This window comes from Gracilinanus agilis, chromosome 4 (assembly GCF_016433145.1).
Source record: "Gracilinanus agilis isolate LMUSP501 chromosome 4, AgileGrace, whole genome shotgun sequence".
In the NCBI taxonomy this organism is placed as follows: domain Eukaryota; kingdom Metazoa; phylum Chordata; class Mammalia; order Didelphimorphia; family Didelphidae; genus Gracilinanus; species Gracilinanus agilis.
In genome coordinates this window covers 486,625,621-486,640,598 of record NC_058133.1, presented here as the reverse complement: position 1 = coordinate 486,640,598, position 14,978 = coordinate 486,625,621, and the positions used below count along the sequence as shown (strand labels likewise).

The following is a 14,978-nucleotide window of genomic DNA, read 5'->3' as shown; positions in this document are numbered from 1 at the left end:
AAGCAAGCCTGAGCCAAATCATACACCTAGACCACAGCTGCAGTTCGGTTCCTCTTAAAGTCAACAAACTGAGTAACTGTTCCCCGGCCTGGCCTGGCCTGATGAGCTTTTCTTCCCCTGCATCCCCAGCTCCATCAGCTACTACTAAGTAGGAAACCTCTCCAGAACTTGCTAGACCAGAGAATCCAAACTCACCAGACAAGCCAAGATCCTACTGAGTCTCCCCCAGCCTCACAGACATTTGCTAGGAGCGTGGTGAAAGGGGAGGATATGCCTGCTCTTTCTTTGGGACTCAGTCACCACTCCCCTTCCCTGTCTGCCAATCTTTGCTGTTCAGCCCGCTCTCGTCTGGCTCCACTCCCTCCATCCTCCTCTTTGTAGGGATGCATTTAAAGGTTTTATCAAGCTCATTTGATAGCTGACTGGTTACTACAACACACCCAAACAGATGAGTGGTAGAACAAGTACTTCCTTCTTAATGTCAGGCCCACTGGACTTTTCCTGACAGAAGACTGAGAATTCATTCTCCTTTTTCTTTCTAATTATATTTTTTTAATCTTGCAACATTAAAAAAATATAATTAGAAAGAAAACTTTCCTAGTCAGGCTGGTGCTATAGATGGCCCATTCAGTGTCATCTCTTCCTAATATAATGTAAAATTTTATTCATGACAATAGCTGAATATAGGTGAGACTATGCTTCATCCCCAGTTAGATAAAATGTTACATTTCTTTTGTTACTTTAATTGCCTTCTGGTGATTTGCCCAACTTGAACTTCCCTTAACAATAGGTATCCTCAAACTTGATAGACTCAAGAATCCTCAGTGGGTGTGACATTGTAGGAGGTACCTATGTGGTTACAGAATTTGTTAAGATACCCTGAAGATAGGTGTTTACAGTCCTACAACACTTCTAGTGCCTGTCTTTCACTGTTTTATGATTTTTACTATAACCTTTTGTAATGGGCCTACCTATTGGTTTATGCAGAAGCGAGAACAGAAAAAAGAACTGGGCCAGGTCAATGGGCTGGTGGACAAATCTGGCAAACGGACCACATCCCCCAGCAGCGATTCAGACTTATTGGACAGGTCAGCTGGTAAAACAGACCTCAAAGCCATTGCCCAGGCCCGTATCCTGGAACGGAGGGCTAGTCGGCCTGGCACGCCCACATCAAATGCTAGCACAGAGACACCCACCTCTGAACAGAATGATGTGGATGAGGATGTCATCGATGTGGATGATGAGCCGGCAGCGGCAGAGATGGACTGTGGGCAGCCCCAGCTGAAGCGGCCCTTCGAGCTGCTCATTGCAGCAGCTATGGAGCGTAACCCAACCCAGTTTCAGCTGCCCAATGAACTGACCTGCACCACGGCACTCCCAGGTGAGCCCCAGAAAGGCAGCGGCTGTGTAGGCTTAGCAGTCCCAGCTCTCGCTTAATGTGGTATACCCACACACTGGAGTACAGCTGGTGCAGGGCAGCATCTCCCCTTCTCATGGAGATGCCATCTCTACTTCCTTGAGCCCCTCCCTTCCTACACAGAGCTAGCTAAGAGATCCTGTCTCATTTCTTATAGAAAATTGAATTGCCACATCTGGAAACCTGTAGGTCAGTACAGTGCCAATGGAGTGGAATCCCTGGTTGCCTCCTTCCACTGCACTCTCCTGGACAGGTCTTAAAATTGTTTGGGCATTCCCATTTTGTTCTGATTTCTGGAACTATCTTCCTGAGGAAATAAGATGTCTTTTCTGCTTATGACATTCCCTTTGTTCTTGATCTCCTTTTCTCAGTTACCTCTTCTTTTTTTTTTTTCTCCCTTCTTTTTTCACTTAACATTTTGCCCAGATTTCAGGCAGGACCCTTGGCCAAAGGGGTGTGGTGTGTCTGTTCCCTTTGTCCTTCCACTGAGTTCTTTTTCCCTACCCCAGCCTTACAGTTCTGAAAACAGGAGCAAGATATCACTGTTGGTTTGTCTTCCAGGTACTAGCAAGAGGAGGAGAAAAGAGGAAACCACCGGGAAAAATGTCAAGAAAACGCAGCACGAATTAGATCACAATGGTCTAGTTCCCTTACCAGTCAAAGTCTGCTTCACATGTAACAGGTACCTGCCTTCTCTCCAAAGAGTGGACCACATTCAGCATCCAGTCCTTTTCTCACCTCCCTGAAGCTAACATTTCTCTTTTCCTGATACCTCAGACTCTTGTGTTTCCCTTTGTTTTCTATTCCCTCCTCTCAAACATATATATGCTTTAATTTTTTTTAATAACAAATTTCCACATAAGTTTTGCAAAGTTATATGATTCATATTTTCTCCCTTCCTTCCCTCCCCCCTCCCAGAGCCAACAAGCAATTCCATCTGAGGTTATACATGTATTATCATGCAAACATGTTATAGGTTTATAACCAAATTCTGGGAGCTGTGACCATGCTTGGCCAAGAGACCAAACAGCTTTGGAATTCTTCATATCTAAAGTGTTGTTGTGTCCCATAAATCTAAGCACTTCTATTCTAATCTATTTGTGTTCTTTCATTGAACTGTGATTGAAACATAAGTAAATTATTATATTTAATATGGTCCCATTATGTGAGCACCCCAAAATAATAATGATGATAGTAACTCATGTCCATAACTTTTATAATTATAAAGGATTTCCTTTCAAAAACTCCTGTGAGGTCATTAGCACAAGTATTATGTTCTCCATTTTATAGACAAGAAAAGCAAGGCTTGTGTGAAATGCTGGGCCCAGATTTTCTGGATCCAAAGGATTTTCTCCTAGACCAGTTTCCTTTATAGAGAGAATTATTTGTATGCCAATAGCACTGAGAACAGGACGAGGAAATAAACTTAAATTGAATCATTACAGAGTTAGAGTAGACAGCAAGCAAGATTTTGAAATGGTGGGCTTGCTAAACATTGAAAGATATAGTAGAAGATGGTTTTTAAAAATCAGGCCTCCATCTGGCTAGAGGGGCTGGAATGTTATATCTGGAGGGAGAGTCTGATTAGATGACTTCTCGAGTCAACTTTAAATGCTACAAAGGAACCAATGCAATCTCCAGCTGGAAAGTGAATTTGTCTTCCCTAGAATACTGGCTCACCTTGGGAGCTCCACAGTGAAAGGAACTCAGCCACTTCAGTTATTAAATCTGAATAATCAGGTCATTCTATGGTCAGAGCCCAACCGGCTGAAAAAAAAGATCTAGCAAAAGGATCTAGAAAAGGTTTCCAAAGCAGAGAGCTGTTGGAAGAGTCAGACTTTCTGAGTCAGGCAGAAGCTAACATGTCTTCTGGATGCTGGGATCTCAGAGCATTATTAGCATTTGTTTATTCTCCTTCCTTGAAACTTGCTTATGGGGAAAAACTGGCACTAGTACACCACTAGTTTTGCAGAACACCTCATACATTTAGTAGTGAGCAAGGAATTTTGGTGTAGTTAGATGACCTCTGGAAAGAGTGAAAATGTTTTTCCAAATGTGATGGTGGCATCCTTCTAAGGAGAGACTTCAGAGCAGACATTTGCTGGTTTCCCTAGCATGTCTTGACCATTGGTCCTTCCTGTTCTGCCAGCCACTTCAACTACATTACAAATAAACATTCATCATCCCCCAAAAAGGTTCCTCCTTAGAAAAGGGGGACATTGGGAGGGGAGGGGTGCTAGCCTCCAGGTCCAAACATTTTCCTCTATTGCTGCCACTCCTCTGGTACAAGTACAGGGGATGCTGTAAGGTTATTGGCATGACATTCTGCCATTTCGCATGACTTGGAACACTCTCACTTTGCATATAAATGCAAACCTATCAAGTTTTTAATTTTTTATACCTGTCATCTTTGTAGGAGCTGTCGTGTGGCACCTCTCATCCAGTGTGATTATTGTCCCCTCCTGTTCCACATGGACTGCCTCGAACCACCACTCACTGCCATGCCCCTGGGCAGATGGATGTGTCCAAATCACATTGAACATGTGGTGGTAAGCCTGGGCAGGCTCTGTGGGTCTCTCTCAGGCATAGCCTGGTCATAAAAGAAACTAAAATCCAATAGCAGAATCCTAAATCAAGAGTCAGAAGAGATCTTAGTGGTCCTCTGATCAAACCCCTTCACTTTACAAATGGGAAAACTGAGATCCACAGAGATAGAATGTAGAGTTGAGATTGGAACCCAGGACCTTTGACTCCAAAACCAGCATTCTTTCCACTCCACCGATGCCTCCCTTATAACATGTTACAGTTGTTACACCGGGTTTATCTATTTTCCTACATAGAAATTTATGCTACCCATCTTCTACAATCTCAGATTATTTTGACACACCTCAGCTATATGATTAGATTTTTCCCTCCTCTCCCCATCCCTCAAAAAAGTTCTTAATTTAGCTTTATAAACTTATTTCAGTAATGATTGATTGCTTAGAAGTAACTCATTTGGTGGATAATGCACCCACAGCTGACACAAAGAGTCCCTGTAGGAATGTAAGGTACAACCTTAAGAATGTTAACAAAATGAGCAAAAAAGAAATATATCCCTGTTCTAGTTTTAAAACTTCCCTAGTCCTGGGGGGGGTGGGGGGAAACTTTGGAAAGCTATAAATATATTCTTATATCCCAAGAACCTTTCCCATGGAAGATACAGGCCCAGACCAGACTTCATGAGGGAAGATAATTTATAAATCTAAGGCTTCCCTGTATATGAAGCTAGGACAGTTAACAAAGCTGACCTCAGGAGCTAGAGAAACCCCATAGAAAGCAGTAGTTTTTGCCTAAAAAATAGAGGGAAAATTGTTCCTTTGATTTAGATTAAAGCATCTGTGCTGAAAGAGGAACTCTCAGGCAGCATGGCAGTGGTGGGCCTTTGGCCCCTTCTTTTATAGGTCAGTATTCACATCCAGACTCTTCCCAAATCAAAGGGGGAAATCTCCCTTAAGTTCCTGATTACGGTCTCACTTAACTTACTGCTGTTACAGCCTCCTTCTCAAACATGGGTCTGAAAAGTCTCTTCAGCTGATGTTGAATGAATCAAGTTATAGAAATTCCATATTCACCACTTTTGAGTCTCACATCCATTTTGCTAATAAAATAGGGAGTTGTCAGTACTCTTTCTTAGCACTGGCATTAAGAGTGAAAAAAGTGGGATAGAGGTGGGAAGAGGGAGAAGCAAAGCCATTTGAGCTTTCGTGTAGTTTAATACTAGCAACTCTAGAAGAATATTAGCCCTTTTAGGAACTGTCTAATTTATTAATTTAATGTTTTACAGAGATAAGTCAGCCAAGACCCAGAAGTCAAAGGATTTTGCATGCTCACCTAGCTAGTTAGTGGCAAAGCCAGAATGAGGCTGAAGATCTTTAGTCATTCTGGGCATGCCTCTTACATAGGCCATCAACTTTCCTTTTCATGTTATCTTCTCTCAGCCTTGCATGAAAATCAGGCTTTTCCTCTCATTTTGTAGAGGAAAACGCTGAGGCCTGAAGAAATGTATTCATTTGACCCATGTTACCAAGTAAATCAGGGCCAAAAGGACCCTAGTGCCATGCGAGAAAATAGATGATTAAGCCATAATCTGGTCTGTCCTTAGCAGCACCTAAGAAATACCTCCTCATCCTGGCTCAGGAATGTAAATTGGGTTGGGGGGAGATGGGGAGCAGCCTCCTTGCTGCGTCACCCAGGGCACCATTCACTCCACTCCCCCGCCCCCTGGGACTCTTTTTCTGGAGTCAAGCACATACCCTCTTTTCTTCCCACTAGATCTGGGAGAGAGAAATCAAGTATGGGGATTTCTGCCTGTGACCTCTTAGCTCTGGAGAAGTTTTGGCATGGAGGCAACATAATAGCAGTGTTAGGGACATTCCCCAGAGTCAGTTGTGGAGAGGAGGTTGCCAAAGAAGCAAGCATGGCCTGAAGTTTCCTTTTGGAGCCCAGTTTCTTCATCTCACAATGGGTTGAACCAGGGGTAGCATCCCTGGGACCCACCATTGAGGTCTATCTGTCTTCCCTCCAGCTGAACCAGAAGAACATGACCTTGAGCAACCGATGCCAAGTGTTTGACCGATTCCAGGACACCATTTCTCAGCATGTGGTCAAAGTAGACTTCCTGAACCGCATCCATAAGAAACACCCCCCTAACCGCCGAGTGGTTCAGGCCGTCAAGAGAAGAAGCTTGAAGGTAAAGCAGTGCCATCTCACCAGCTTTCACCAATTATCTTATTTGTTTTGGCCCCATCCCTGGAGACAATGAAACCCAGTTTTATAAATTGAGGTTCCTTGTTTTGGTCTCTATCTCACACATTTGGGAAAACAGTAGTAGTCTGAAAGGGGGCAAAAAGCTTCTGCAAATAGCAAAACTGAGCAAGACCAATCATTTCCATTTTGGAAGGAAAGGATCTGGTTACAGAAAGTGGTTACAGATAACTTTTCAACCTCTCATCTCTCAGAAACCTAACTCACTGTGAACCTCAGACTTAGGTGTATCCCAGCAGGTCTGTGTCCCTCCAAGAACCAGGGGAAAGGAGTTACTCTTTTTCTCCTTAATTACCCCCATACCCCATCTGTACTCTGACTCAAACTGCAGTGTCCAAATTTGGCCACTTGGTGGCAGACTTTTTTTTTTTTTTAAGCTGTCCTTTCCTACCCAATCACATCAGGAGGAAAAATAGTACCCAGATTTAAAGATAGTGATTTTGATTAATTAACTATTGCCCTGTGCATGTAATGCAGAATGCAGATTAGCATTTTATATGTTTCTGGCTATTTGTACATTGTAACTTTTGCAAAGGGATGGAAATCCCATTTTCCATAACTAAAATATTATAGATACATCTTTATAGTTTAGAAGGTCTTAAACTACATTAACTTGGTGAAAGCAAATTCAAAGAGATTTAACTCTTAGTTGCTGAAACCTCACGATTTAGGGTCCTTCTGCCTGAATACAAGGGAGATGGACTAAATGACTTCACTGAGTCTCTCCTAATCCGTTGAATGGTTTCCCACTCTGATGCCAAAATCTCAGCAGCTACCTGGATGGCTGATACTTGGAAAGGTTTGAGAGTGAAACTACATCTGTGTATTGCTAAGAATAGTCAACATTTTCCTTTCACATTATTGGTAAGATATGTTTTCCATTTATTTCTTGCTATGTAACAAAAAGACAATCAAAACTCTCTTACCTGCTAGTGTCAATATTTTAACTTGAGCCATTTTGGGTCCAAGGCAACTACATTGGAATAAAGTGGCTCCATTCCTTTATCTCATATGCCAGCTTTCTCTACCACATTTGCAAAGGCATTTTGAGATCACATGGACTTCAAAAAACTATTCACAGAATGTCAGGTAGCTTAGTGGCTTCTACAAGTTCTTTGTGACTATATTCCTAGAGGAAAGGCTTTTGCCTTTGCAGCCAGCATTTCATCGCAGAGCAAAGCCTGCCACACCACACATTCCATTGTTGCCTCTCTTGTCACTAAGCTGTGGGCATTAAAGACTGGAGACCTTGATGATGAAAACAGCTTGAGTATGTCTACTCCTGCCTCTCTCCCCTCCCCATTAGGTTCCTGATGCTATCAAATCCCAGTACCGGTTTCCACCTCCGCTGCTCGCCCCTGCAGCCATTCGAGACGGGGAGCTGATCTGCAATGGGGCCCCTGAGGAGTCGCAGAAGCACCTTTTGAACCCCGAGCACTCAGCCAGCCAGTCAGAGCAGCAGGAGGTGAGTGAGGGCCTGGCGAGAGGCCGAGGCATGCGGGCAGGGTCGTGCTGCCCGTAGGGCTCCCGGCTTTCCTCTTCACCCTGGGAGCTGAAGCTGGACCTAGAGAGAAGAGAAAACAGGAAGTCCTGTTGGTATTGTAGTCTGCGGCTGCCCGATACGTCTCATTTGTTAGAAAGCTGTCTGACTTTGTTCTACAGTGCTCACCTTTCAGCTCCTGCCCAGGTCCTTGTCTTAAGAAATGCACTCTCTCCTTCCCCTACCCAAAGCCCGCATGCCCAACATTTTATAGAATTCATCAGATTACAGAACAGATACCTGGAGCTCTGGAGTATATTGGGAGAAACAGTTACATGTCTTATAGCTAGAAAAAACACGTCCTCTCCTAACAGGTGGATATTCTAGAAAGTATTGGTAGTCAGACCCATATTCTGGAACGACATATTCCCTCCAGAGCTCCTCCCTTTGTTTATCCCTTCCTTCTCCTAGAATAATAACCCCTTGGACTGGTAGAATACCTTTTCCCCCAACAGTGTTTCCCTCTTTGACATCTCCTAAAATCTGTAAAGTAAGAAGGGATCCCTAAGGAAGGCATGGAAAGTCACCCCATGGGGACTGTGCTAGGTACTTAATCAGTACTTGTTAACTGAAGGTCACCGAGAGCAGTCCTGGTACCCAAGTCTCTGCTTCCTAGTGCTTCCCTCAGTAGACAGACCACAGCGCCTCCAAAGTGTACCCAACAGTGCCTGGTGTCTGCGACCTGGATCCTCTCCAGGCTCGAGAGAACCCCGGGAGCAGTTGTAGCAGCACTTCATCAGTGCTGGCCCGCCCCCCCGGCCGGGCCAGGCCAAGAGCACCGAAGAGTGGCTTCACCTGGTTTTCTGGATCCCGTGACGCAGCATTGGGTGAAATATGGTCCCTCGCTTCTCCCTCCTCTGACCTGCCTTTCCTTTCTGTTTGCAGTGGCTCTGTAGTGTTGTTGCACTCCAGTGCAGCATATTGAAACATTTATCTGCTAAGCAGATACCCTTGCATTGGGACTCTGAACAGACAGAGAAGGCTGATATTAAGCCTGTTATTGTGGCTGACGGCTCAATCACCACCTCTCTGCAGGCAGCTGACAAGGCACCCACACCGTCCCTTTACCCAATGTCTTGCCCCTCTGGGATTACCACTCAAAACTCCCTGAGCTCATCTCCATCCCAGCAGCTCCCAGCCCCTGAGGACGTCAACTGCAGCTCTTGTATGGACAAATCCAAGAAAGTGGTGGCCTGTGGGACCTCTAATGGGCCAACAGGCACAGAGGTGAAAGCCAATGGGCCTCACCTTTACAGTATCCCCCCAGATCCCCCAGATCCCCGTCGGCTCCAAAGTTCTGGGACCACTCTCCCAGTTGTTTCCCACCGGCAGTCTTGGCCCCGGCCCCTCACACCACCAGCGGCTGGGGGCCTTCAGAACCACACTGTCGGTATCATCGTGAAGACGGAGAACACCACTGGCCCTGTGTCATGTACCCAGAGGAGCTTGGCATCTATCCCGAGCTTGCCACCTTCCATTCCCAGTTCTTGTGCCAGCCTAGAGACCACCAGCACTTTGCAAAGAAAGAATATTCAGACACAGCTAGGACCCTCACTGACAGATTCAAGGCCGCTCGGCTCACCCCCAAATGCTACTCGGGTGCTCACTCCCCCCCAGGCAGCAGGAGATGCCATATTGGCAGTGGGAGCCAACCAGCGATTCTGCTCACCAGCGCCATCTTCAGGTGAGTCTCTGTACTGGCAGATTCATTTGAGACACTGCTTGGTAAGTAATAAGAAGCATCTGCAAAGCACTGTATACACACACACACCCCTCCTCACCCTTTTCTACCTCATCTCAGTAGTCATTTCCTCGTGCTTCCTTTAAGAAAGGATATTCCTGGGGTCCCCTAACAAGTCAGCAGTGACATTAAGACTGAACCCTACTCCCTGCCCCCTTGGCCACCTGGTTCTATTCACTTAACTATGTTTACTGCCTTAGGGATAGGCAGTAGGATCCTTTGAGCCATTTCTCTTGCTCTAAGGTTTCAGGTAATTTCCTCAGTATTTCATGGTACAAGGGAGAGCCTGGATTATAACCAGATCCAGGCCTTGGAAACTAGTTGGGAATTTGCCCAGAAATTCCATGGATTGACTCTTTGCAGAGCTTCCATATGAGTAAGGAATGAACCAGAAATCTTCTGAATAGCCACATAGAGCACATGGCATTATCCAGAAGCAGACCCTCAAGCCCTTAGGGCAGTGAGGGGCAAACTACAGATGCAGCCCCCTGAAATGTTTTCTATGGCCGCCAACATTATTCCCAATCCTACAATGAGTAGGATACAATACAACAATGAAACTTTGAAAGAGTTGCCTTAGAAACAGACTGACAGATGAGCATTTTCTTTCCTTTGGCCCCCTCTTTAAAAAGTTTGCCCATCACTGGAGATATTAGTCCACCCAAAGCCAAGGTTTAAGGCAGAGAGATTGAAGCCTTCCTTTGATAAATCTATATTCCAAAAAGGAGGGAAACGAAAAGTAAATTTCCTGGACATATTTTTCCTGTGAAAAAACTAGAGCAGTTTGCAATTTGATATCCAGAATTGCTAGTCCAATGCCTGAATGAGGTTTCAAACCCTGGTAGAATTTTATGCCTAGGGCAGCTAGGTGTCACCACAGTGCACAGAGCACTAGACGTGGGTCAGGAAAATTCATCTTTCTGAGTTAAAATCCAGCCTCAGAAACTTATTAGCTGTGTGATCCTGGACAAGTCACTTAATCCTTTTTGCCTCAGTTTCCTCATCTGTCAAATGAGCTGGAGAAGGAAATGTCAGACCACTCTAGTATCTCTGCCTAGAGAACCCCAAATAAGAGGAGCAGCTGGGTACCCCATTGGATAGATAGCCAGGCCTAGAGTCAGGAAGACATGGGTTTAGATCTTCCCTTAGGCACTTCCTAAGTATGTTATCCTGGGCAAGTCACTTAGCCCCCCAATTTCCTAGCTGTTAGCCTTTTTGCTTTAGAATCGATATCAATTCTAAGATAGACAATAAGGATTTATTTAAAAAGGAAGGAAGGAAGGCTCAAATGGGATCACAGAGAGTTGGACACAGCTAAACAATAATGGGATTTTCTGCAGCCTCTTGTAGATTTCTTCAAGTCTTTACTAGGGGGTCCCCGTACATGTAAGATCCCATATACTACAAGAATGATTCATCAAAGGCTACTTTCCTTCCAAAGAATGAACATTTCAGTTTGAAGACTTTGAGATTTTTGGCTTTACAGCCTTTGGAGAAGAAAATGAAGTTCCTTAGGTTAGGAATCAAAACCTGACCAAAAAAGGGAATTGGATGTGCATATCTCATGGGTAGTATAAAGAAGTCTTAACCGTTCTTCCTACTGCATCCACAGATGGCAAGGTCAGCCCTGGCACGTTATCCATAGGAAGCGCTTTAACCGTACCCTCTTTCCCAGCCAACTCGACTGCAATGGTAGATCTCACCAATTCTCTTCGAGCATTAATGGATGTCAATGGAGGTGAGAGAATAGCTCTGAAAGAGGAAAAGAGTAAGCTGGGGGGAGACCTTAGGGATGAGGTGTAGGGTGATTTCCTAAATTTAGAGTGGTAATTTGACAACAGGGACCAAAGACACCAGAGTGAAAGAAATGTTCTTTCCTTTGCCTCCCATCTTTACTCATAAATAAGGACACCTGCAGAGCTTAGAAAATAGATTCAGTTAACATCACCCCATAGTTTCATAGGAGAAAGAACCCTCAGTGCAGGAAGTCAGAGGTAAATCCAGGTGTTCATTGCTTAGATAGATAGACAGGTAGGGGCCTAAAGTAGTTGGAATATTAATTATTCTGCATGTCCAGGTTACCTAACACCAAACAAACCTCACTTAGAAACCACTTACTTTAAAGTCAGAATGTATAAGAAAGCCACTAGAGTCTCCAAAGAATTCCAAATGGCTTCTGACTTCAGCCTGAATGTGGAGTCTTTTTTTTTTTTTTTTTTTTAAGTTAGGCTGACAGTTTCAAATGGTAGAACTTCAGAAAATCTGTATTGTCTAAGAAACCCTCCCACTTGTCACTTTTTCATTCCCTTTTCCCATTATTTTTTGACCTGTTTGGTTAACAGATATCGAGATAAATATGCTGGATGAGAAGCTGATCAAGTTCCTGGCCTTGCAGAGAATACATCAGCTTTTTCCTTCCCGAGTCCAGGCTGTGGTTGGCAATGTTGGGGCTCATTCACTGGCTCCTGGGGGGCACCATACAGAAGGTAGGTATCTGATCTGCCCCATGTGTCCTCCCTATACGGTCTTAGTGCTTACCATATGAGGGCTTGTTTTGAGCTTTTACCAAGGTCAGGGGACTTAGAGCTTTGCCTCTTGCTGGGCATGAGCAAGATGGTGCCCCAGCTCTCAGACCAGACTTTGTGACTTGCTCAGTCTGTTGGAACTTGCTGTCTTGAGATCAGAGGGATCCACTTTGAGGCTTAAAGTAAAAAGCCATCAGCAGGCACAGAAGATGGTCACCAGCAGATGCCGGCTCTGTGATGTGCCTGTTCTAATGGCACCAGCTTACATAGACTTTGGAATTGGGTGGGGAAGGGCAAAGGGGTACCCTTCCTCTAGAGGACAGTCTAGGCTTTAAGAATTTAGGGAGAGGGGGCAGCTAGGTAGCTCAGTGGATTGAGAGTCAGGCCTAGAGACTGGAGGTCCTAAGTTCAAATCTGGCCTCAGACACTTCCCAGCTGTGTGACCCTGGGCAAGTCACTTGACCCCCATTGCCCACCCTTACCACTCTTCCACATAGGAGTCAATACACAGAAGTTAAGGGTTTAAAAAAAAAATATTTATTAAAAAAAAAAAAAAAAAAAAGGAATTTAGGGAGGGCATCATGGTCTGAGAAGCCAAGTCTCCAAAAGAAGAGACAGTATAAGAGTAGGTGACATTTATTTGGTGCTTTAGGTTATATGGTATTTTACCTTACCCGATTTATTGCATTTGATCTGCTCAACAGCTCTGTGATTAAGCAGCAGAGGTATTATTATCCCTATTTTATAGAAAAGGAAACCCAAAGTGGGGAGGGATCTGCTTAGGAGTTTGACTTCCTGTGAATTATTCCCAACCTATTCATAGTAAGACCCTTCCTCTCAACTTTGAAAGCTTCAGAAAGCTGAGCCATCATATAGGTAGGCTTGGCTCTCTGTTGCCAAGGTCAGCTTGGAGAAGTCCTGACAGATCTGGGTTCACATCAGAAACCCAAAACGTTTTCTTCAGGAGATAAATCTGCCGATTTATGAGTCCCCTGAAGTTTGTCCCCCTTAATGCTCTGCTCAGAATCGAAGTTCATCATGGGTTTTGTTTGCCCTGGCCTCCTGAGCTTAAAGGAATGCTAAGATCTTTAATGTTGGGTGGTCTGTGGGTTGTGGCAGATCCTCTGGCCCTGACCTCTCAGTGATCCCCTCCCTGTGTGTGCGTGTGTGTGTGTGCGCGTGTATCTTGTAGTACACAGAAAGGAGGTGCAGGCCCGAGCTGTATTCTACCCCCTCATGGGCTTGGGAGGAGCTGTGAACATGTGCTATCGAACCCTCTACATTGGAACAGGTGCGTCAAAAATCAATTCCCATGGTCCAAAAATTGGGAGGGGAGGAGGGTGCCCCCGCCCAGGAATACCTGCGGGACTTTGACAGGCATTCATTCAGCCAGGGAGCCAAAACAATAGATAGAGTGAGAATGGGCCTGAGAGAAGAAGGGGCAAGTGGCTACTTGTCCATCCCTACTTAGGACAGAGCAAGAGAAAATGGGCTTGAGTGGCAGCAAGAGGGATGCAAGTTAGACTTAACTTCTGGACATTGAGACTGGTTAAGCACCACAGGAAGTACCAAAGGAGCTTGTGGACTCTACTTTCCTAGAGATCTTTTAAGAATAGGTGAGACACACACATGCCCCAGACTTCCCCCAGCCTTGCATTTGTCTACAAAGGGGTTGGGTATTTTGACCTCCAGAAGGACTTCTCTGAGACCTTTCTAGCCAGGAGTTTCCCTGCCCTTCCTCTAGATAGGATTTCTGGATCTTTCACCTGACTGATTCCCCATTAAGCACCATGTCCTTGTTGGCTCAGAGATCCCCTTCCTCTCGCAGAGAATGTGAGCTGGGTGTCCCAAAGGATATTCAGTGGACCTCCAAGCAGAGCATTAGAGAGGGTCGCGGCTTTTGTTCCTTCTCTGCGTACCCTCTGCCCCATAGAGAAGCAGCTGCACACATAGCCCCCATCCTGGGGCCCTTGCTCTAGTCTTAAAGGATACAAAAGCAAGGACCCCAGGCTGCCTCCTCCATCCCCTGCTTCCCACTTCAAGCATTTATCAGTATTGACTCCAGAACCGCCCTCTTCCTACCTCTGGCAACCTCTGTTCTGTGTCTTCTCCCCACGCCCACCTGCAGGAGCTGACATGGATGTGTGCCTTACAAACTATGGTCACTGTAATTACGTGTCTGGGAAGCATGCATGCATCTTCTATGATGAGGTGAGTGGGAGGTAGGGGGCTAAAGGCTAACCTTTCCCAGCCTCGTTTTCCCTCTGTCCTGGCATGCCTCCTAAGCAGAAAGAAACAAGCAGTATCTCTGCGTTCCCTGTGGCAGCCACAGGGTAGGGCAGTCCCCGCTGTGCTTCCTAGAAGGCCGAGTGATTAGTGACTGCAGGGGCCCTGCCTGGCTGGGCAGCTCAATCCCTAGAAGGACTTCACCCTACAGCAGCCTCTAAGGAACTGTGCAGTGAATGCCCCAGGGAAGAGCCTCGTAGATGGGAAGGATGAGGAGGCTTCTCTAAGAGGGAGAGGGTTGAGCCCAGGCAGCAGCAGAGTGGACAAAGCTGATGACTGACCCTCCCTTAGAATACCAAGCATTACGAGCTGTTGAACTACAGTGAACACGGGACGACGGTGGACAATGTGCTGTACTCCTGTGACTTCTCGGAGAAGACGCCCCCCACTCCCCCGAGCAGTATTGTTGCCAAAGTGCAGAACATCCTCAGTAAGTTGAGGCAGAGACCGCTGGCTGGCTGGCTGGGGCTGGGGCTGGTGGGGGGGAGGGAGGGGAGGAACCTTCCTCTAGCCTCATTTCGGCCCAGCTTGCTCCAGACTGCTCCTTGTCTTTGTCCCTTTACCTCTTACTTCTTCTCCAGGTTCTCTGCTGTGCTCCAGATGTTCTCTCTCTCTCTCTCTCTCTCTCTCTCTCTCTCTCTCTCTCTCTCTCTCTCTCTCTCT

The 14,978-nt window shown here is 45.6% G+C and overlaps 1 protein-coding gene across 1 annotated transcript in view; it reads left to right on the top strand.

Moving 5' to 3' along the window:
* The window catches only part of PHF12 (PHD finger protein 12), a 46,162-nt gene that overhangs the window by 29,126 nt on the left and 2,058 nt on the right, over positions 1-14,978 (top strand). The window contains 11 exon segments of the mRNA XM_044672874.1: positions 988-1,381; positions 1,979-2,099; positions 3,834-3,966; positions 5,985-6,149; positions 7,530-7,688; positions 8,649-9,447; positions 11,117-11,242; positions 11,847-11,990; positions 13,222-13,320; positions 14,158-14,240; positions 14,607-14,745. Coding sequence (XP_044528809.1) covers positions 988-1,381; positions 1,979-2,099; positions 3,834-3,966; positions 5,985-6,149; positions 7,530-7,688; positions 8,649-9,447; positions 11,117-11,242; positions 11,847-11,990; positions 13,222-13,320; positions 14,158-14,240; positions 14,607-14,745 — 2,362 coding nt within the window.